The sequence below is a fragment of the Lepisma saccharinum genome, chromosome 27, assembly GCF_977018435.1.
Source record: "Lepisma saccharinum chromosome 27, izLepSacc3.1, whole genome shotgun sequence".
Lineage (NCBI taxonomy): Eukaryota > Metazoa > Arthropoda > Insecta > Zygentoma > Lepismatidae > Lepisma > Lepisma saccharinum.
Window position 1 is genome coordinate 29,085,132 of NC_139255.1, and position 24,158 is coordinate 29,109,289.

A 24,158-nucleotide genomic window follows, 5' to 3' on the forward strand; every position below is an offset into this window, starting at 1 on the left:
AACTACATTTACATATTGGTAAACTCAATGCGAAAATATCTACATCGTGCTTGTTTTAACTAAATGTTTAGGGGGTATAATAACAAGCAATTCTTTAGAGAGATTGCCATGCTTGTTGTTTGTTGTCCATGGAAACGGACATTGATAGGGAACTTAAAGAAAGTTTTTTTTTTCCCGTGAAAACTACTGTAAGGGAATTATGCTAGACTTTTCGAATTTCAAAACATGAGCGTCAGAATTTATAACAGAGGAGAGTTAGGAATTTGATGAGAATGGAGGAAAACAATTATTTGTTTACAAATGTGAAAATAACAAAAGACGTAAATACTGCTTTTCCAATATAGTGTCGCTATTCAATTCGTTTATATGAAATATCTAACTATTTTGAAACGGACAATAATTACCCAGTTTATTATTATGAAAATAGACAATAATGTGTTAAATATTTGTACAATATTAGAGTACACACATAAGAGTTATTTTCTAAACTTTTCAAATTAGCTAACTTATACACTTGTTCCCCTTCATCCAATATGACATGCATATATTTTCAAAGTCATTAAGATCATTGAGGAACTCCATCTATAACGTGATTGTGTCCATAACGGGGCTGAAGGTCACGCATGCGAGCGTACAAGGCAAATGGACGTATGTGTGTATATGTGTCTGCTTGTTTGTTCAGCAATAACTCTCGAACGCCTGGAGCGATTTCAAGAAAACTTGGTACACGTATCACTTGCAATCTCGAAAGAAATACTGTGGGGGTAAGACACCCCTGGCACTCCTAAGGGTGGGGGTGGGAAGGGGACATAAAATAGCATTCTGTTGCGTGGCATTTTCATGTCATATCCTTCAAGTTATGCTTCCTGCAACACAGCATGGCGAAGTTGGTTGCCTACACAGAAGGTTCAATATTGCTATCCTCGAGCAATTTCAACACATATCACTTACAATCTGGAAAGAAATAGTGTGGGGATAAGACACCCCTGGCACCCCTAGGGGCAGGGGTGGGAAGGGGGGTGACATGTAAAAATAATAGAAAACGACCGATATTAGTGTGGAATCCATAGTTTTCGGGGTCGCTAAGATGAATAGTAACACTCCCAATGCCATTCAACTCCAAATTAATTTTACACTATAGTTACAATTCATTATTTTTCAGTCTAATAGAAGATTGAGATAAATAAATACCAGGGCAACACCAGGCAATTAGCTAGTTCCTAATAAAAAGGCAGGAAAAGTAGGCAAAATGAGATAAGTATATGTTGTAACACCCTGGTGCAAAAATCCTGGGCAACCCACTACTTAGCTTTACAAAAAACTATGTATTTGGATATTTACAAAATGATAGCTTTACACACATAAAAACAACAATGGCATATTCACATCATGCTACAATGCCAGGGGTCTTGGGTTCAAATCCTGGCCTGGGGATGGATGTTAGTGAGTGTCAATTCATCAATTTCATCATACCATCACTCATCAACATCTTCGCAAATTAGTCAAAAGTGCCACAAGAAGCACGAAGTAAAATAAAGCAAATCAAACAATCGCATATTTGTCCATTTACTTGCATAATATTTATAGAAACATATAAGTAAAATCATTATAAATTTTACCAACAAATAGGTAGGTGATATATTGATTGATACTGATGGTATATCCGTTTCGTCTTATCCCGAAAATTCCCTCAGGGAAATTTCAGACCCAGGAGGTAAGCAACAGAAGTCAATTGGAAGCAAATCTTCATATTTAAATGCAACCTTTCATACCGGAGTAATGTGACAAGCTACACATGTTGCTCATGCGTCACTTGAACAGAGATATTTTCTCTATAGCTTGCATCGTGTCACCTTGGTTGGTAGATCACAGGTGCAAAATGAGTGTTCTTTTATAGACTGGAGGGAAAACGTTCTATTATGGTGGGTGCAGTTTGAGTTTTTCACTTGTCCCTTCAGTACAAAACCCCCATGTATCTGAAAGCTCCCTTAAATTTCTAGGTTTGCCAGAATAAATCAATTCACAATTAAATACATTTTCACACACTATAAAAATTACTACTAAGCAACAAATATAACTATTTAACAATGGAAGAATTCTGAACAAATAATTTCCAACAATGAAAATGATTAAAATATAGCAAAAAGGAAGCAGCATCAATGTTCAGCAAGACAATACACAAACCTTTTAGAAACTTTTTCAAATATAGAGCCAGTGAGGCTAATGAAGCAATTGACTGCAAGCCATATTGCATTTTACTAACACTAAAGAAAATGCACATAAAATACTTTGGGATGCCAGATGTGGCCAATGGGCTCTAGTTTGGAAACCCTGCATTAGACCATGCAGGTCAGCTGTAGTGCATGTGTAGTATCAATTGGCCAAAACATACCCCTGCTCAATGTTAAATCGATTATCTAAAATTCTTGATTGGCGCAGTGGTAGCGTCGTCGCCTTGTAATCAAGAGGTTCTGGGTTCGATACCTGGTGGAGGCACATAGTGGTTCGTATCCCACTTTAAACTGTAGGTCTAGTCCCAATTACAAAGTAGACTTAAAATACCAAATAAATAAAAAAATAAATAAAATTCTTGTTGTTGATTTAATTCTTGCATGAAGAATACAACTCTACTACACGATAGTACAGTTTTTACTTTTGGACATCTAGATTTTCAAACTTGCATCCAGTAAATGTATTCATACAAGACAACTTTACCTAGAAATGCACAACTTTGTTGTAAATTAAGTATTTTGTCAATACTTCGAAAATTTGTCACTTCTGTTAGCTGATCAGGCCCGTAGCCAGGAATTCTTAGTAGGGGGTGGGAGGGGGTGTGAAGTCAATCCCAGAGGGGGCAAATTTTTAATATATTGTGTCGCATTGGCAAATATAGGATGGTGCACATAGACACTTGCCCCACTCTCCCAAAAGCTATAAGTAATAGGGAAGGGATGATATCTTCAAACTCCAACAAACAAAAAAATTCGAGCAACATCAAATAACAATATTTCGATAATGATCTTTCTGGACTGCCAAAGAATACAAAGATAAAGTCCGGTCGGGAGGGACTGTATCTATTTGATATTTACAGGTTGATAATGTTAATAAGACGATTAATATGTACCAACAGCTTTGAGCGGCTCTGCAGAGCTGCTTAAGGTAGCCCTTTTCATTTATAAATCGTGCTTCATAATGTTTCCCTCTAGTTTTGGGTATGAAAGATTTTTATGCACAAAGGAATCTAATGAGAATCCAACACCACCATTGTGTTGTGTTATGCACAAATAATTGCTATAATAAAATAATAATGGTTACATGTTATCTACATTTTGACGAATTGTGTAAAAAATTTGTATTTTTTTCTTTTTTTTGTACTTGCTAAAACATTAAAACATGGGTCCCTTAGTCCACCACGGATTCTATTTGCTTCAAAGGGGAGACTCTTGCATCACTACAGACAATGTTAGCCTACTGGTGATGTTAACCATTTTGCAAAATATTGTGTGAATTGTATTATTTTGTTCTTGAAATACATGTGTTTGACACCTGACAAACAAATAGGGATCCCTTAATTGATCAATGACTTCTTGGATGACATTGTCATCATTAATATTTCATATTAAGTTTCATAGAGATAAATTATGTACAGGGCCAGATTAACCTATGGGCAACTGGGGCAATTGCCCCAGGGCCCCCACCAAAAGGAAGCTGTGAAGGGCCTCCAGCAAAAAAATCTTTTAACCAGCTGGCTATGCTTGTGAAAAATTACATAAAAAGCTGTATTTTAAAAATAAAAAAAAACATCAATATTGTCGTATGTCTACACTCTTCTGGATCCAATTGTTGCACAGCTCTCAGTCGATCTGTTTGTAGATATCTGAAGCTCAGTATACTTTATACCATGGATTGATTTGGATGTGGTGTGGAAATAAGGCACACTTATTCAAACAATCAATTCTCAGATATGATTAAGATAATAAATAATCCTACGAAGTACATAACTTCCTTTCGTTAATAACATCGTTTTAGAACTGTGAGTTTTTCTAGGGAAAAAAATTGTGGAGATACTAGCGCACTCTCTCGGTATATAAGTGAACTATGAGACACCTAACTTTAAGCAGTGCTTTTGTGAACCGTGCTAACATAAGCTAACAGACGGTGGAATGAGTTGATTGTTTCCTTTCGGCTAAATAAACTAGCAGAGCTAGTACCATGTTGTGCCCACTCTTTGAATCGGGTAGCGAAAGCAGCGGCTAATGCATGTCCTGCAGCTGTTCACTTCTTTGATTTTGTACAACGGCTTTATGTGTTCTTCACAGCATCACCTCAATCATTGGATAAGTTAAGACAAGCAGAAGGGAAATACTATGTTCCCAAGAGTTTAAGTGAGACTCGGTGGGCATATAGAGCAGATGCTACAAAAGCCATAGTCCAAAGTTACGAAAAATTTAAGGAAGCTCTTGTCGAAATAGGCAATGACAAAGAATTGAAGGGTATTGTAAGAAGTGAAGCGAATGAGCTCTCACGACAGATGTCATCCCTGGAAATAGAATTGTTAGCCGTCTTCTGGAATGACATTTTAGAGAGATTTGATGCTACACGCAAAACACTCCAGGATCCAAGGTGAGTTCTTCAGTCTGCCATTGACATTTTTAGATCTTTAAAGAAGTTCGTAGAATCAAAAAGGAACTCATTTTCTGAATATAAGGAGATAGCCAGAAGAAGAAGTGGCACAGAAGAGTAGCTACAATAAGGAACACTCACGTCAGCAGGTAAGAAAGGTCCGACTGAATCCTCTTGACTATCAAAATTAACCTCAAATCCACCTCTCGCCTAGTGAACATTTCAGAGTGGAAAGTTTTCTACCAGCGATTGATCAAATCACCTCATCACTTGCAGACAGGATTTTACCCTATGAAATTGTCGCAAAGAGGTTCAGCATTCTAAATGAACTTGCAGCGGCAACTCCATGACAAATTACATCTCGCGAACATCTACGAGGAGGATCTGGAACCCTCACTAGAGAATGAACTGATACAGTTTGCACACCTAGTAAGCAGTAGCAATGTCAAACATCAGGAAGACATCCCAATGGAACTGTCTATGTATAATATTGTATGTAACCCGATCCACAGTACATTTTCCAATGTCGAAATTCTATATAGAATTTATTTGGTCTTAATGGTAACAAACTGCAGCGAAGAAAGATCTTTCTCAAAAATGAAATTAATGAAAAACAGACTTCATGCTGCCCTGGGACAGGATCGCTTATCCAATCTTTGTTTATTAAACACTGAACATGAATTCTTCGTGAATTGGACTTCGGTGATATAGTAGATGAATTTTCGGCGAAAAAGGCAAGAAAAGTGTGTCTACTATAAGACTTTGGAAATTTTCTTGAAGAAAGTGTAGTTACTACAATTTCCACAATGAACCTGTTTGTAATTGTCCAGTAGATGGACCGTGCATATGTAGTGACATGTTTACTCTTAATTGTAAATAATATCATTTATAATAAATTATGTACGTAAGTACAGTCTACTGCTCAGTTCTCTGTTTCCGTCTGAACCCCCTTAGTATTTACTATATATTGTAGTTACGGTATTCACTCTTCATAATATACTGTAGACATTTAGACGCAGAATTTTACTGCTGCAATAGCGCTACAATTTTCGTTCTGTAACTTTATTTTACTGCGCTATTGTCCCTGCAAACCTATCTGCGATATGTTCGATTGTGAATGACTACTGATTCTAAAATCAGGTCTACCATTTCAACTGCTGAAAATTGGTGGTTAACATATTGAGCTAATAAAGCTCCTAATAAAAAAATAATAAAAAAATGGGGGCCCCCCACCAAACATTTTGCCCAGGAGCCTCCACAAACCTTGATACGGCCCTGATTATGTATCCTCTTTACATTATGAAAAATATGTTCCTTAATGACTGTGGTACGAAACCAAATGATACAAGGGGCCTCCTTCATCATACCCCATCCCCGCGGCACGAGGTCTGTGAGCCGCTTATCGCCACCACCTTTGAGCAAAAGCGTACAAACCCCAAATATCAGTTTTTTTATGCTGATACCGATTTCTGCCAGTCATAGAATGGCACCATGACATTTTCTTTAACACATTTTTCATTTCATTTAGACCGTTCTGGCCCCATAGCTATGGCTCTGAACTTGAACTGTAAGAATAACAAACATTGCGAGTAAAGCGAGCAAGAACATTTTACGAAAATTTGAAATCAAGGGGGGCAATTGGCCCTCTCTGCCCCCCATCCCCCTGCAAGTTCCCTTGGCCGTCTGGATGAAAAACTAATTCCATCTTGAGTATCCATTTGTCCTGCTATTCTTAGATTCTGCTAGTTGTGTTATTTTTAACTGAAATGTTTGCCCCCCCCCCCCCCAGAAAGACTTCCGTTCAAGGTTGAGGTGGATAATGCCCCCTGCCCCCTGTGGTTTCGGCACTGTTTGTGAGTGCCTCTTCATCAATTTCACGTCATCACTCATTGTCGCGATTAGCTAGAAGTGGCAGAAAAGCAACGATAAGTAACAAAAATTACATAGCCATTCCCTCTCTCTCTGCATGAATCACTATTACCAAATGGTAGACTTGGGAAACAAATATTATTAAGTAGTTCAAACTTCATAGCAACACATCCAAGAAAAACATCCAAACACATTAGGCACATTTAATACAAGACTACTCAAAATGTCACAACTGTTCTAGATACTAAAAGTTACGAAATCATTTCCCGAAGTCTGAATCAGAAAGGGATTTCCCCCCTAATCCTAGTATGACATTATTCGGAATCCCACACACCTCAATAAATCACAAAATCAATAAATGTCTTTGTTATGTTGCTAGAGTAATAGAGGATATAATTGTAAAGATTAGTGAGAATTCCAGGTAGGAATGTGTTCTGTATTTTCCACAGGGGGGGGGGGCAAAGCAGTATCTCGGGGGGGGGGGGGGCACCTGCTGTGCAAAACTCTATAATGAAAAACTAAATATGCTGACCAAGGCAGTAATTTATTTTATTAAAAACATAAACTAAACGTAACGTTTCAACCTTCTAACAAGGTCTTCATCAGACTCTGTATCAAGTACAAAAGTAACAAGTTACAAAAACAGGGCATTATATATACACAAACATTACTCCCTCCAGACTATTTAGAAAGTTGTTTGGAACTTTCTAGCAGGTGACTTTCACTTTACAACTTTACTTTCACCTAAAAGGCTAAACACAATTACTTCCATATAGAATGTGGTTGGACTTTTAATCTCACGCTCTCTTCCCTTCATTTTTCTTCCTTCTCCTCTCCTCTTTCTCTCTTGTCCTTTCCACTCTTTCTAACATCATCTTCCATTCTTTGTTTAACATCAATCCCCCATTCCAGTTCATTATGTCTTCTTCACCTTTCTTCTCTATTTCCTTGGCTTCCTTCCATTTTCTCACTAGCATTCTCTTCTCCCTTCCTATCTGCTTAGCCTCATCCCACTCTATGTAATGTCCTGTTTCTCTCGTGTGTTTAAATATCGCATTTCTCTCTCTCTTAAGTCGTACATCATCCCTATGTTGTTTCAACCTGTCTTTCAGCCTCTTTTTCGTTTCTCCTATGTACACACTCTGGCATTCTTTACATTTCACTTCGTAGATAATCCCTTCCTCTTCCGTTTTCCTTTTTCTTGTTTGCATTCCTCGCTATTCCTAAGATGCTTCCCCCTCCCTTCCTGTAAGTTTTAATTCCCGCTTTCTTAAACACTTTGCATATCTTTTCTGTGGTCTTCCCCATACTCCTTATTCCAAACCTTCTCTCTTTTTCTTTCTCTTCCAATTCTTCCCTGCCCGTTTTCTTCCTTCTTCTGTTTATGTCCAGTCTATCCTGCTTCTCATAGCCATTCTTTTCCAGCTGTTTCCATAGGCTATTTATTTTGCCTTCTTTTTCACATTCTTTCATGCATATTTTCTTGATTCTGTCCTCCATATTCTTTATAAAATTTATTTTTGTCACCTCACTTACATCACTTCTTTTGTGGCAGAATACCCCTGCTGCACACTTCTTCTGATGCCAAGCGGTTTCAATTTCTTGTCCTCTCTTCCTTTTCATCAATATATCTAGAAAGCTTAACTTGTCTTCTTCTTCTATTTCAAGTTCCAATAATATCCCTCTTTCTTCATCTTGTATTTCTTTGGCAAAAATATCAAGCTGCCTCTTCGTTCCCTTCCATATGCCAAAACAATCGTCCACATATCTGCAAAACAGAATTATTTTGTCACCTCCTTTTTCTATCACTTTCTTTTCCCATTCATTCATAACCAATTCAGCCAAATGCTGGGCTTAGACTGGAACCTATATTTAGTCCTTCACTCATTAACATTATTTTATCTCCCATTATACTGTAACCGTTATTCCAAATGGTTTCCAGCGCCTTCACTACCCTTTCACTATCCCATTCTCCTATAATTTCTTGTCCCATTCTCTTTTTAATAATGTCCAAAACGTGTCCCCTCTTGATGCTCGGGAACATACTTTTCACGTCTAAGCTAAACATTGTTGTCTTCATCTCATTTAACTTAAGTCCTTTTATGAGGTCTACTACTTGTTCACTGTTCTTAACTGCTCTGCTTTCTTGCTGTGTTACTAACACGTCAATAACTTTCTTTAATTTCTTTTCTAAGGGTTCCAAAATATTGTTTCTGCAGTTCATTACTGGTCTTAACTTTATCTCCTCTTTGTGTATCTTTGGAAAGCCTTTCAAACTTGGTAGTCTTCCTGTCTCCTTTATGCATTTCTTGAATCCTCTCCTCCTACAGTCTTTTATGATTCTTTCTTTTATAGTTTGTTCTTCTCCTTTTCCACAAATCTCCTCATATCCATTTTCTTTTAGGTCTTCAAACTTCCTCTCGTACCATTCTCTTTCCATCACCACAATTGCTCCTATTTTATCTGCCTGCTCTATCACCACATCATTTCTTTTCTTGATTTTCTTTATCCCTTCCCTTTCTTTCTGACTCAAATTATCTACTTTTCCTTGTTTTCCCATTTCTTTCTTCAGTATGGCTGCTGTTCTTCTTCTAATCTTGTCTCTTTCTGGTTCTTCTTTTATATGGAGCACAGCTTCTTCAATGTCATATATAACTTCCTCATAATCTACATTTCTTTCTTTAACTTTGAAACCTCTTCCTAGTTTTAAAAAAGCTTCCTCTTCTTTTGTTAGGTCTACACTCCCTATTACCACTACTCTTCTTCTGGTATCCTCTTCTTCTTCCTCTTCTCCTCTTTCTTCTTTCCATCCTAGTCCCTCTCCTTTCTTCTTCAATTTTATTTTCATTTTCTCTCTAAATTTCTCCTGCCAGATTTTCATTTCATGAAATGTATATTCTCTCGTAAAAATGGTGAGACCATCTTCAATAGCTTTTTCAATTCTTGTCAGGTTCTCCTTTATTATCTTTATCTCCTTTCTTCTTGCCCTTATTTCATTCCATATCAGTTCTTTTTCCATTTTCTGAACCAATATCCTCCATCTCCTGGTGTTGCAAACCACTCCCTTCTTACTTATTTTTAATCCTTTAGGCGCTGTGCCTCTCTCCAAACATTTTCTCATAAACTTCTCTTGTTCGTCTTTGTGTATTTCTTTCCTCTTCAAGTCCTTCCAGTTGTTAATTTTCCTCATCAGCCTTGGAAAATGTCCAATTATAACACCATTAAGCCTTGTTTCCATGATTATGAAAAACTAAATATGCTGACCAAGGCAGTAATTTATCTTATTAAAAACATAAACTAAACGTAACGTTTCAACCTTCTAACAAGGTCTTCATCAGACTCTGTATGAAGTACAAAAGTAACAAGATACAAAAACAGGTTAAAGTTGTAAACTGAAAGTCACCTGCTAGAAAGTTCCAAACAACTTTCTAAATAGTCTGGAGGGAGTAATGTTTGTGTATATATAATGCCCTGTTTTTGTATCTTGTTACTTTTGTACTTGATACAGAGTCTGATGAAGACCTTGTTAGAAGGTTGAAACGTTACGTTTAGTTTATGTTTTTAATAAAGTAAATTACTGCCTTGGTCAGCATATTTAGTTTTTCATAATCATGGAAATAAGGCTTAATGGTGTTATAACTCTATAATGTGTTTACCTCCTTCGTAAATGTATGCAATCAGATGGTTGTAATAGATTTTTGGTTAAAAAAAAGTCACTACGTGTTTAGAAATGTACAGGAAAAGTGTACTAAAATTTAGAATTTATATCTATTAAGAGATTAACATTACTCAAATTTGACAGTAGGTCATGCACGATACTTACAAAAATATCAGATTAACCTGAAATTGACAGCATGCCATATCTATCTCAGAAAAAGCTGCAGCTTTAAATACAAAACTTTTGTAGATGAAAACCCAATAAACAAGTTTATTATCCCCATCTGAATTCCTGTTCTTTCATGCAAATTTACAATCAATACTGTGAGCCATGAAAACAACTGATGTTATGGCATAATATGGATTTTGGATAATCTAAACCTTGTGTAATTCCCTCAGTTTTGGTTTACAATTATATTTGTTTATGAACTTCCCCATTCATTCTCAACTCAGTAATTAATAATATTCAATTTTTAATTTAAAGGAAAAATTGCTCTTAATGTAAATTTGACCTGGATAGCACATGAAATCCAATATCCATGTCATGGTCGAATCTTTATTACATTTTCTATTTTTTACAAGCTATATGCTGTGCATGCAAGCTGAAATATTTAAGTGCAGAAAAATATAAAATCTTGGGGGATGATTCGAACATTATTTTTCTGTTGGGACCAGAAAAATTAATGAAGTGTATTATCAGGGTGTCTACCAAAATAACAAATCCAGAATTCTTGACTTTTTCTTTACCTTTTTTACGTTTTTTTAACATTTATTTAATCGCCCCAAACTAGATATAGTTCCAAATTACGGAAATAGATATTTTTATTCAATGAAAAACCCCTTCCACAAGGCCGGTTAAGATGAAAACTGAAGCTGAGATTTAGACTTGCTTTAATTATTAATGCATGTAAAAATTAATGCTTCACACTTCATCCTGGATGGGCAATGGCCACATTATTTAATATTTTTACACAACTTCACGCATACAAGCATATAATATTTAACCCCTTCCCTGTGAAATTTTCTGACAAAATGGTTTCCCGTTCTGTGTATTTTTTTTCTGAGTTTGCATAGTAATATTTTTAAGTAGCTACTGCTTCAGCACAATTTATCCGAGTGTCATGGTTCATACGTTTTTCTCTTCAGAATAGAACAGGCTTTCAAATAGTACCACTCACATGTGTACATCAGGTATGAGGAAAGGGAAATAGGGGATAATTCGGGAAATTTCCCTCCGAAAATCCCTTTTGGTAACTTTGGGGCTCTCTGGACCGGCCCTGGATATAGGTACCCAATTATAATCTACCTTGAAAAATACTATGGTCTATACGTAATGCATCCGCCAAGTTTTATTGCATGAGGGATGAGGGATGAGGGAAAAATATTTCACAATCCTGTTTGACAATACTATTAGATACAATTATAAACTCACAAACTCAAAAACCAAAAATAAATCACTAACAGTTCAAATAATGCAACACCAAAAAATAATATATATATAGAGCAACTGACTAAACGCGGCACACAAACGAACTCATGTTTGCACTTTGTCAACATAACACAAAAATAGTTTACTTTCCTCTGAACTACTACTTCTTCTTTGTTGGCACTGAAAATCGTGACTTAATAAAAGGTCGTTATTTCTTCAATAGCAAAACGTATGTTTCACCAACAAAAAATGTATTATTCCATTCAACACAGGTAAGTTCAGTCACAGATGTTCGCGGGCGTAATATTATGCCCAACACAGAAAAAGCTATAGTGACCAAGGGCGTAATATTACGCCGAACACAAGGAAGGGGTTAAGAAATAAAGTGAACAAATTTTAACCACAACTCAATACAACTTTAGACTTCCAAATATTCAATTTGATCAAATCCTAGTACAGGAATATAACAATACAAGCTCACTATACTGTAAAAAATAGCAAAAATTCTTGACCAAAAGCATAATTTCTTAGACTTTTTTTTTACTTTCTTGACTTACCTGTTGATTTCTTGACTTTTTCTTGACAGGTAGACACCTTGATTATGCAAGAATGTAAACATGAAGTTATACTGTACATGTAAACTGCATGAATCTATAATTAGTTCCATTGTTAATGTAGTTCTCCTTACCTGCAATGTCTCATCCAATCTATAGCCCTCTGAATTCTTAATGTAACTACAAACTTGGTTTGGATTAAACTGGCACATAAGTTCAATATATTTCTCAACAATATATGGTTCAATTGTTTGCTCATCTTTACCCTGAGAAAATGATGAATGTGATTCCCTGAAGAAAAAAAATATCAATGTGCATAAAATACATATACTACATATATTTCATACACTATATTCACATTTTACACAACTGTTTTCTTAATCTAATTTGCAACTGTTCCCTTCCATTGTAATATTTGAGTGCCAGAATAGAACCTCAAAAATAAAGGTATGCATTGAAATCCATCATTTAAACAAAAAAAACGTTTGGAATATATTTGTATATGTAACGTTTATTACTAGAGGCAATTCAATTCAAAACATTCAAAATGTAATACATTGTAAACAGCGCCACTTATAGAAAAGAAATGTCTACTTAAGATATTAAATATTGAATAACAATAAAAATGTCTTTAAGAACCATACAAAACAAATAAATAGCATGATACGAGACACTTTAAAGAAAAGGATATTTATGATATTAAATATTGAATAACAATAAAAATGTTCTTGTTAAAAATCACACAAAACAAATAAACAGCATGATTCAAGACACTTTAAAAGTCAGTCTAAGCTTTCCACTCCATCTTCGAGTTATCATCATTGCTGGCTGGTCGAGAGAAAGATGTTGCTGGCACGTGATGTAAGAAGTTTCTTAACTCTTTCGCTGTGGTCGTCGCATTTATGCACAGCACGCCAGGTGCCTTGCTCTGCGGAAGTCGCATTATTGCGAGTTCATACTTCCACTCGCTGCGGGTGTCGCATTTCTGCAGTACGTCGCTTTTAGTAGCCTTCAGACATCTGTAGATACTATTTGAAACTATTTGAACTTGTAGTTTTGTTTATATCCGTATGATGTCGCTAATTACGCCTCCGTTTAGAATACGAGCGTTGAGTGCTCTGACATGTCAGTTTCAAATGCATGTTCGAATGTAAACAACATGGCTTCGTCAAGTCGTCAACACTTGTCTGATAATGATGTTACTCAACTGTTGAATCAGAAGGTGAATTAAATTGTGACGATAATAGCGACAGTTTTTATGAGGCTTCAAGTGGTGACAGTGATTGTGTAGTGTCTGATGAAGAATTTGTACCACCGTCCGTAACATCATGGAGCAGAGTGCAAAGCAGCATTGATCTAGGTGCGGGAAGTTCGACACAGGCAAGTGCTAAGTTACTTGGTGACAGTACAGTATTTAGCACACCATTTTCTTGTTTTATCAAATATTTCCCCCGCTCAGTATTTGAACACACAGCAGAACAAACTGAAGTTTTCGCCACCCAGTATCTTGATACTACTTACGAATTTCCACGCCGCTCCACCACTCTGCGTCATCCCGTGTTTTGAGAAATACCATACCATCAGGGACTACAGAATGGTTTGCCAGTGCAAGGAATGACTTTTGTAATTTCTCTATAACATATTTTGCAATGTAATTTTTTAAAATTACTAAAATTAGTTTTTTTCAAAATTTCAAAATATTTCAAAATTTCAAAATCTTTCAAAATATCATACCACCAGGGACTACAGAATGGTTTTCCAGTGCAATGAATGAATTTTGTAAGTTCTCTCTCATATATAACGCAATGTAATTGTGAAAACTATTTGTTTATAAAAAAAATATTTTTTCAAATTTAATTACGCAGCCAAGGGATATTGTGTGCCAGAGAATTCCGCAACGAAAGAGTTAATGTTAATAAAAAAATAATTTATTCATGAAATCATTTGTCACAAATATTGGCACAGAAATCATTAAATTGAACATTTTTTCATGATACCTTGGACATTTGCACCCTGCAAAAATTTTACTGTGAATAAATTACACTTTGCAGTTTGGTTGATTGAGTTAGTGTTTTTAAGTCCACTTTATGCACAGTAAGGCTAATCGGGACTAGATCTACAGTTTAAAGTGGGATCAGAAGCACTATGTGACTCCACTGGGTATCAAACCCAGAACCCCTTGATTACAAGGTAACGACACTACCACTGTGCCATCGGGAGGACCACTATCCAGTTTGAATGAATCATGAAGCATTTCAATGTTCATTAAGATAAATTGCAGTTGCAATAAAGAAATATATTACATAGTGCTACACTAAGAAATGGTGCAGAATTAGAGTCTGAAATTTGTCACATCTTTTTATAATTAACCCTTACATGCTGTTACTTCCCCTTCTAATACTCCTGCTATTTATTAGTAAAGACGTTGGCCAAAAATCTATATATTTGTGATTCTTGGATTAGTTCCTGAATTCACCATGATAATGCTATCTTATAGTTTAGATGGGTAGATTATTCTTTGGTGTAAATCAAGCACATTATTATGAAATGTTGTTCTAATCTTTGTACAAGGTAATTTGTACTTTTAAAACTTTCTCATACTTGCTAAATTGTTACAAAATGTCATAATATTGTTCAAATGTGCATATGTTTGAAATTTAATATGTATTTTCTCATATGATGTTAATACTTGATGTTACAATGTTACGGTGGTAACCAATCAATGGTCTGGAAGCTTCTATAAACCAATGTCAGTAACAATTTAGTTCAAGATTCAAATCGTCTAGTACTCTGGAGCTTACAAATCTAACCTAACACTCCCTATAGTCTCATGACACTGATTTGGTTGCAGGTATATGGGCTTAGTTAATGTCATCTATGCCCAGCTACCAACCTCAAGTTGGGCGTGGTCATTTAGTTTGGCTTATTCCACAGTTAATATAATACTGCTATATGTTAAATGATGTGTGGTAACTTCTAATACATGGCAACTATATTTGTTATCAAAGTTAAATGCTGGTATAACAATATGAATATATGTTCCAGAGAACATGACCATCCATAGTATATGGACATGTCACTAAATGGCAGTGTGATGCACTGTTATTGATTGATTGATTGATTGAGTTGGTTTTAAGTCCACTTTATGCACAGTAAGGCTAATTGGGACTGGACCTATAATTTAAGTGGGATCCTCACCGAGTATCGAACCAAGGACTCCCTGATTACAAGGTGATGATGCTACCACTGTGCCATCAGGTAGCCACTGATGCACTGTTATTGTACACAGGGCAATGGTAATTCATTGTCGAGTCAACAGTGGTTCCACGGCATGAACAGCATTTGTGTATCAAAATAGCCATTTGCGGGGAGAAATGTCAGAGAATGACACAGGAAGCTGGTTGAAATTGTGGGGAATAGTGTCCTACCGTATGCACCTCTTTTGTTCCTGCATTGCTCCTATGCTTTCAGACTTGTAAACACATGTGGCACGATGGTATCTTTAAGGATGTTTGCTCGCTTCCCTATCCTATACTTGGTACACATCATCTGCATTTTTTATACATTACACAATAACGTACGCTGTCCCCTTTCATTTGTATATTCTGGATTTTCATGCTGGTCTCGCATTCTTGCAACAAAAAAAAGTAGGCATGACTTATGCCCCAACCCTCGCATATATATTAAATTTTAGTCCAATTTCAGTCTGAAAACAGGCCTAGCCTATATCGCAAAAAAGGATCACAACAGGGAAGGAGGACATGGCTAGGCACACTCCACTGAAGCTGACCCAACATGTGGCATGAAATGACAACTTTGGCAACATGCTCTTACAATTAAACAAATTAAAAGTATTTACCTATATTCAAATAAACCTTGCAGGAATTGATATTGGGCCTTTGGCTCTGTTTCCAATTTACTCACAATAGTCGAGATGCACTGTGGTAGATGAAGTGTTACAATCTGTCCAGTTTTCTTGCTGTCAATGTCTACTAATTCCTGAAATGAAAACAAGAAAGTGGTTACATTAGGTACGTTTGCAAGAAGCATAAAAAGCACATTGCACATTGTACCCACTCAAAATGGTTTGGGTTAACCCCAGAGTCGCCTTATGAAGAGACATTGCCAAATGAAATCTCTCCTGATATCGTACACCCCACGAAAGGAAACTGATTCTCCCACTGAATGGGCGAAAGCACTTTGTAAAGAGGATATCAAAATACCTTGAACTTAATAAGGGATTTCTCCGCATACTCAGAATGATGCAAAGAGCCACAAGTGCTATGCACCACATAATTTTACCTCATTCTATCATACCAAAATACCAGTTTTTACTATATCAATATTTAAGTATTGCCAACACTGGGCTCCTAGTATTTTCAAATATGGTTTGATTGTTATTTTGATTTGCTTTTTTTTACTTTGCTTTTTGGGCCACTTTTGGCTAATTTGCGAAGATGGGAATGAGGGATGATATGATGAAATTATAATGGTACTATACCAGGTACCCTTATAAAAAATACGTAAATGGCTTAAACCCTCGTATTTGAACAAATATTTATTGTTCGGAAGAAATCAAATCTAAAATTGTATAAATCGGAGTATACTTCTCAACTTCAAGAGTTTTAAAATAGTCTAGATTGGCAATGTAATTTTGGTTGGAATTAATCACCAATGTACTTACAGTATGATTGCTACGAGCGTAAAAACATCAATAAGTTTCAATTTACTTGGTTTAAACTCCCTTGTTTTAAACTCAAAATTGTATTAAAAATTACGATTTGATGTGTAAGAAGTGCCGTAAGCAGTAATCCTTCATGTGTAAAATTGATAATTATTGCCAACTCTTAGCGACAGAAAAATCCATGTCCCAAGGAAAAAAAAAAACATTTTTCCCGCTAAAGTTAAGAAAGCTTTCTTCAACATATAATAACTTAAAATAAATTAAAACTAACAATTGAGTAACTAATAATGTGATTTATTGTGCAAACAGTATGTTACAACAATATTCAAGTAATAAGAATGTAGAAAATTGTATTACTCACTTTTAAAATGTTTAGAAGTTTATATTCTGTGTATATGGTGCAAAGAGTGTGCAGTAGGCTACACTGTGATCTTCAAGATGGACGGACTTGGATAGTCAAGTCGTTAATTTTGTGAGGCTGAAGTATCGGTCTGCATCTTGTTCAAAACAAGATTAAATCTGACAAATTTGATGTCATGCTAAATTTGAACTGTATATATTTGATGCATTGGTAAGTCGGGAAAGTGAAAAATTGGTAAGACGTGACATGAAGATGACATGATCTTGGCATCCATTTTATGTTATACTTGGATTCTCAGATAAGTATCTTTGGACATTTCAAATATGTTTAAAATGATCCACTAATAAATTGAACATTTCTGTTAATATTATTGGACATTAAAAGTGAACTTTTTGAAAGAAAAAGGTGATTACACTCATCGAGAGACATCAAGAATAGTGTATTGAATTTTACGGTCAACAGAAAAGATCTACCATCATTGAAAGTAACTTTAAAGATGCATACATTTTACAAAAGGTTGTAAATCTGAAAGAAACAAGCTTATGTAACTATTGAAATATTTGTACACATTTTGATAACATCGCGATGCATACTGTTATACATACATGAATGTAGATTTCTCATGTTAAAAATTTACTTAATACATGACTGAATTTGTGATCATTATATGTGGAGTATTATTTAAAAAATAATTATTCTGCTTTCCTTGAAGGGTCTCATAGTGTTAATCTGAAACATGAAATTATGTAATACATTGACACTATTTATATTGACTTGTAATTACATCACAGTATCTAATTTGATTACACTTGACACAATCCATTATGAGGAGACATAGTGCAGTAATTTTATTTTACCCAGGTATTATTTAATCTAACCAATTTAGGATGTAGACCACATCGAATAGGGTGGTAAAATTGTTATCCGCTGCTTTATCAGAGGTTATACCAAATATTACTTTCTATGAGGTTAAACCTGTAGTTGTATTCGTGTGATAAAATTGATGAATGGACACTCAGAAACATCAATGAACAGGCCAGGATTCGAACCCGGGACCTTTTAACATTGTAGCGCGATGTGCTAACCACTCTGCCACAGGGGCGATCTTTCAAATATGGATATCAGTTCCAGTATATTAATATTTTCAGCAACCCTATTATCATTCAATTATTTTACAACTGATGACTTAAAACCACAAGTATACCTGTAGAATTGGAGGGTAAAGCAAAACATTGATTTCATAACAAGGACATACACTACGAAAACCCAAGATAGGTTGTCTGATTAAGCCTCAAATTTTCACAAACTTTTCAGAATAAGTTAATACAGTGGAAACTTTAATTTATGTTTTTCATGGACCAACTTAAAATGCGGGAAAACGTAAAATCTTGGAAAATTTTTGTAGCATTTTGCTCTATTGGGACCATGAACATTGAATATAGGGAAACGTAGAACCAGGTAACGTAAAATCGGGGTTTCACTGTATTAATATACTTTATTCTATTAAGATAATTAACATCTGTGTGAATCAATTTGATTCAGAAGTTCATTGCATGAAAGGAACTCTGGCACTAATTTACAACAAATATATTAAACATATCAGTAATCTCTCACCTGAATATTATCAATTATTTGATTTTCTATCTTTGGCTTCTCCATGTAGTTGGTAAATAATACAAGGATATTTCTAAGGTAGGAGAACACCTGAGGTTTCCTCAGTGGATCACGCAGGTAGCAGTACAGTATTTTGTGATATTCCTCCCTTTTTCCATACAGCAATTCACATACTCGGAAACTACAAGCAAACAAAGATAAAAGTTAATAAGGAAATATCAAATATTCTTTACAGTTTATAAGAGAAAATTAATATTTACAGTTATTATTATGAGTAAAAATATTACAATTTTGTGCTATTTATTAGCAATTGGGCAGATACACTATAGGGGCATTCCAGCATTACATATGCGACATTTTACACACAAAATGATATGAGATTGGATTAAAATATTTATTCATCATGAACTGATTTCATAGAATAATGAAGTACTTTGCGGTGTCTGCTAACAGATTTTAAAAAACTTGAGTATGATCGGATAGGCTGAATGCATGAAAAGCATTAATAAAAGTGTTATGTGTGTGATGCTTTAAAAATGTAACAAATTTTGACTTCATTTGTCTGTGAAGCATACAGGCTGCAGATGCTAGAAACTTTTATTGGTGAAACGTGTAAATGATATGTATTCACAAACATCTAAACCTTAATGCAATTAAAAACAATAATAATTTCCATATTAATTCATTTTGTTATTAACATGGAGTAGGACCACTTTTCGTGGAATGCCCCTATATCGGTATAAACTAATGTATGTCTATATACCAAAGGTTCAATATTTCTATAAGTAGCCAATTTGTTATTATTTTAGGAATAAAATGGTATACCCTGTTTGTTAATAGTAAATGTTAAAATGTAGGGTTTTTTTTTCTAGGACAATGCCTACTGCAGTCACCTGGATACATATGTATATGTACAGGGTAATTACAAATGAATGACACAACTTCATGTGTTCATTACAAAGACTATTTATGATAGAAGAACATGTTAGACATCAGTAGATAGGAAAACAATCAAATTTAACATAAAAATATACTTGATGTGCATACATTCTTAAACTTGGTTAGCGGCACTATTTGTTATTGTTTCAACATGGCAAGTGACCAGGAGAAAATGTATGCTGTGTTGGCGCTAGCTAAGACAAATCTCGTCACAATCGTACAATGGCATATCCATACATGCTTAGGTAAAGATAATTACCCTGCAGTTTAGTAATGCATTGGTATAATATTAGTTATCAGTATCAGTAAATTTTATATCATTTCAACACCAATGATTAACACATTGGGGTCTCACGACGGGCATAGCCCGCAGTGCACTTAAAGTCAATGTAGACGAACGACGGGCATAGCCCGTCCTGCGGTATGCAATCGCTTTGCCGATTGAACGACGGGCTATGCTCGTACTTCGTCTCATGCGCGTGTTCATTCAACCCCCTCTGTTGAAATTCCGACTGCTAGGTGACTCATGTGCTATTTTTATCTCGCACCTGTGACTGTTTGTTGTCGGGTTGATGTACTGTGCATTGTTTAGAATGGTGTCATTAGATCCAGACTGCATAGAGAATTCCGCCTCAGAGTTTGAAGTTAGTGACGATTTTGATGATGCAGATGAATTTGAAGATTTGGAATGTAGGTTATATTCGTAATAATTATTGTCGACAATATAAACAGTGTTGCAAACTCTAGTATTTTATGAATGAAGTGAGAAGAGGTAATTTTTTTGGGTCTATTCATCTTGCCTCTTCCTTGATTCTCCAACATGCACTGATGTATTTTTAGTTTTTCCATTTATTATTTTGTATAGTGTATGTAAAATGAAAATGTATTTTATTTATTTAGTTTATTTATTTATTTCTTTAATTTTTACAGATTACGCAGAACCAACTGATACATCGTGTGGTCCTGTCCTGCAGCCACTTTTTCATACAAAAGATAATTACTTGTAATTTGTAATTATTTTTTGTTATGTGCACATAAGAAGTATTCTTATGCAAGATTCAAAAGATGTATTGATAGTTTATGTAGTTAATTATTGAAATTTCCAGATTACGAACTTAAAATATCTCTATATTAATATTTGTTACAATGTTGTACTTTTTTCTTCTTTACAAAACATTGCTGAAAAAAATATTAAAAAACGTCTGAAAATGAAAATAAAATTTAACAAATTTTTGTTCATTGAAATGAGGAAGTTTTGTAGATTTAAGAAATATGTGGTTTAATAAAAACAAATTAAAAATATTTTTTCTATGATTTTTTGAAAAACAACCAAAAACCGCAGACCAGAGGTAACAATGCTGTATTATGAGGCTAGACCCGAATGTGTTAATAATGCTAAAATTTTATGCCAATACTCTACCATGGTTGCACAAAATTAATGTTAGAACATACCCATTGCATATGTGGAAATATGTGCGAAGATCAGAAAATGCAAAATCCAAAATTCCACTGATACTTACAATTTTGCTTTTTCAGCAAGTTCCAGCAGATGATCCTGGTTGTAATGATGAAGGCCGTCAGCTCGTAGGAGTTCAAGTAAAGCCTGTTGTCTCTCCTCGTGGTGACCAATTCCTCCTTCCCTCTCACTTTCATTGAGGTCAGTTCCCGTCAGAAATTCCACCACTTGCTCAAACAACTGGGTTTCCACTTGAAGCCCTGAAGCAGGTTTGGCTAGTTGGCGGGCCAAGAATGTAAACAACGATCCTACTTGACTTGGCTGTAACAAAAGAATAACAGTAAACTATTAGTCTGTAATATTAAATATAAAGGGCGTTCAAATTTCAATCTTACTTTTAATTGTACCTGTTTTTCTCTTTTTTGAAAGAGAATCAGCAAGAAGTTGTGTGAGTTGGGAAGGAGGGACCTTGTGGTGAGTGAAAATGCAAAGCTACACCATTGAACAATGTGTCTTCCTAGTGAAAGAGTATTACAAATGTGGGGAAAGCTGTGCAGAAGTTGGTTGTAAATTCCGTACCAAATATGGAAGACAAAGTTGTCCGTGGAACATGAAAATCAAGAGAAACTGTGCCAAGTTTGAAGAAAGTGGTTCAGTGAGGGATGAAGTTAGTCCAGTACACAGTCGTCGTGGTCGCTCCCAGGAAAATATCGCAGCCATGAGTGCAAGTGTTCAAAAGGACCGAAACACATCAATTCGTCGCCGTTCACAGCAATTGGACATTTAAAAAAACACCTTATTCAACATTTTACACAAAGATTTGCATTTAAAGGCGTACAAAATACAGTTAACCCAAGAGTTGAAACCAAATGATCACACACTACATCGTGAATTCGTGGTAAGGGCCCTAGGGAAAAAAGAGGACAATGGTGAATTTTTCAACAAAATCATCTTCACTGATGTGACGATTTTCTGCGCGAACATGATTTTCAAGTATAATATTAAATTCCGCGTCGAATATCCTCACATCTCTCCTCATACATTCCGGTACGCTTCGCGTCAGTGTTTTTCAATTCTACTTAATTGTTTGACCGATAGAGGTCACTAGTGGCTTTCCCTGCTTCACGAACTGGATCGACGAAAACGGCAGTTCCGTTTCAGCTAGCGAGGCGCGAGGGATTTCTTGGTGTGACGTCATGGACTACGAGAGAAGTAGCGGCTCGTGGAACTCAGTGCTTCTCTCTCTCGTCGATCGCAATTTGTAGCACGGCACAACTAAGTTCTTCGAACATTACGAGGAAATGTTGCATTGTTCACGTATATTGCTAGTACGTCTGAGAGGTGTTGGGATCTTTTGGAAAACAAACGTCAAAATACAAGGATGGTAATTTGGAACTTAGTTGACCATTGACCATTTTGACCGAACGTAATTTTCCTTGATTCACCTGGCGGGACTTGAAATATGAAGGAAGGATGGATCCGTTGCTGAGAAGGAAGGACACGAGGGAAACGAGGACAATACCGTTCAACGTGCTTGAAAGCGACCAATTGGAGGACGTTCCCTGGTTTCTCTAGATGCCGAGGATTTTGCCCAAGTTAACTGAGGTGAACAGTTATCCAACGAACTGAGGTATGTACTCTACGGCTCCCTTTTTATAAGTGAACTGTGAATGCGTGTTTTTTTGGACAAGAATGCCATTCTACCCCGGTTTTTTCTTCTCTTTTGCGACTACGTGATAATTGAATCAAGAAAGTAACGCACGACGTACAAAGAAAGGATTGTACGTAAAACAACCATCGATTCAGTTTTGGACGATTGGACATTGTAACGTTGCGATCGATATAGTGGAGAAAGAAAGCGACGGTTGGTCACCCCCCCCCTTTTTTGCATAAAAAAAAAAAGAACAGATCACTCAATTAGAATCACGTGAACACAAGCTGGGAATACGAATTAACGTACCGCAAACTAATCTGTGAGCTGAGATAATTTTTGTGAGACGTATCGGATGGTTTTAGCAAGAGCACCAAAATAAATTAATATGTCAAATGGGTGGTTTTTTGGGTAGCAAGAATTAATGAATGAGTTGTGGTAAAATACAATTATAGATTGACCTTAACGTATTTTAATTGATTGCATATATTATGTCATTTGCAGTTGCCGGATGTGTTCTAGCTTTATTATCTTGTTATTTGCCGGTAACAAAGAATTGTTGATCCACCTTCAAGTCACTTATAGTTATATGTTGAATGAAATAATTTGTTATGAATAATATTATGTACATGTTGTTCTTGGGAACGCCAGCCATTCTCCGTTGCGAGGTTTTGGCGTAATAAATTTTGACTAGAGTCGCAAAATTAAACTAAGTGTACGTAATTATCCCTTGTAACACAAAACTAGAGTGTCGGTTTAATTTTCACAAAACGAGACGGGAAATCATACTCACACGGACGAACAATTACATTCATTGAGTGGGAAAAGAGTTAATTCGACTTCAGCTTTTTTTTTTTTACGTGTATCGTTCCGACCAAGTTTAATTTTGTCAATTTGATTCTCAGTAGAGACTGAGGTGACAGTCCAAAATACTGTCATTAGCCTCAACAAAATCCCTGACTATTGTAACTGATTGGTTTGTTTTTTTCTTGTTTATCGTGCGAGTAATTGAATTTCCACGGACCTCCACGCTTTCCTTCAAAATCTTGACTACTTCGTTACGCACGCAACCATCAGGTCACAAAGTTTTTGGCAGCAGATCTGGTTCTATATACATACATATTCTCCGTTTTACGTGTTAAAAGTAAGAAAAATTTGGGCCCCCACTTTTTTTTAAACAAATTTTTTTCCCCTCCACCTTCCCCTAGAAATTTTTTTTCCCTCTTTTAGAATATACATCTTTTCCCCTTTTCCTTTGGAAATTTGAAGAATTTAGTAGAAGATAGTAGAAACCTCTATCACCATGCCTCCCCCGGAATCG

At 35.7% G+C, this 24,158-nt stretch overlaps 1 protein-coding gene across 1 annotated transcript in view; it reads right to left on the reverse strand.

Moving 5' to 3' along the window:
- The window catches only part of Vps8 (vacuolar protein sorting 8), a 401,212-nt gene that overhangs the window by 293,453 nt on the left and 83,601 nt on the right, over nucleotides 1-24,158 (reverse strand). Inside the window, exons 15-18 of the mRNA XM_083113236.1 lie at nucleotides 21,251-21,507; nucleotides 18,792-18,972; nucleotides 15,992-16,131; nucleotides 12,267-12,423 (exon numbers count right to left, since the gene is read on the reverse strand). Coding sequence (XP_082969362.1) covers nucleotides 12,267-12,423; nucleotides 15,992-16,131; nucleotides 18,792-18,972; nucleotides 21,251-21,507 — 735 coding nt within the window. The remainder of the gene's footprint in view (nucleotides 1-12,266; nucleotides 12,424-15,991; nucleotides 16,132-18,791; nucleotides 18,973-21,250; nucleotides 21,508-24,158) is intronic.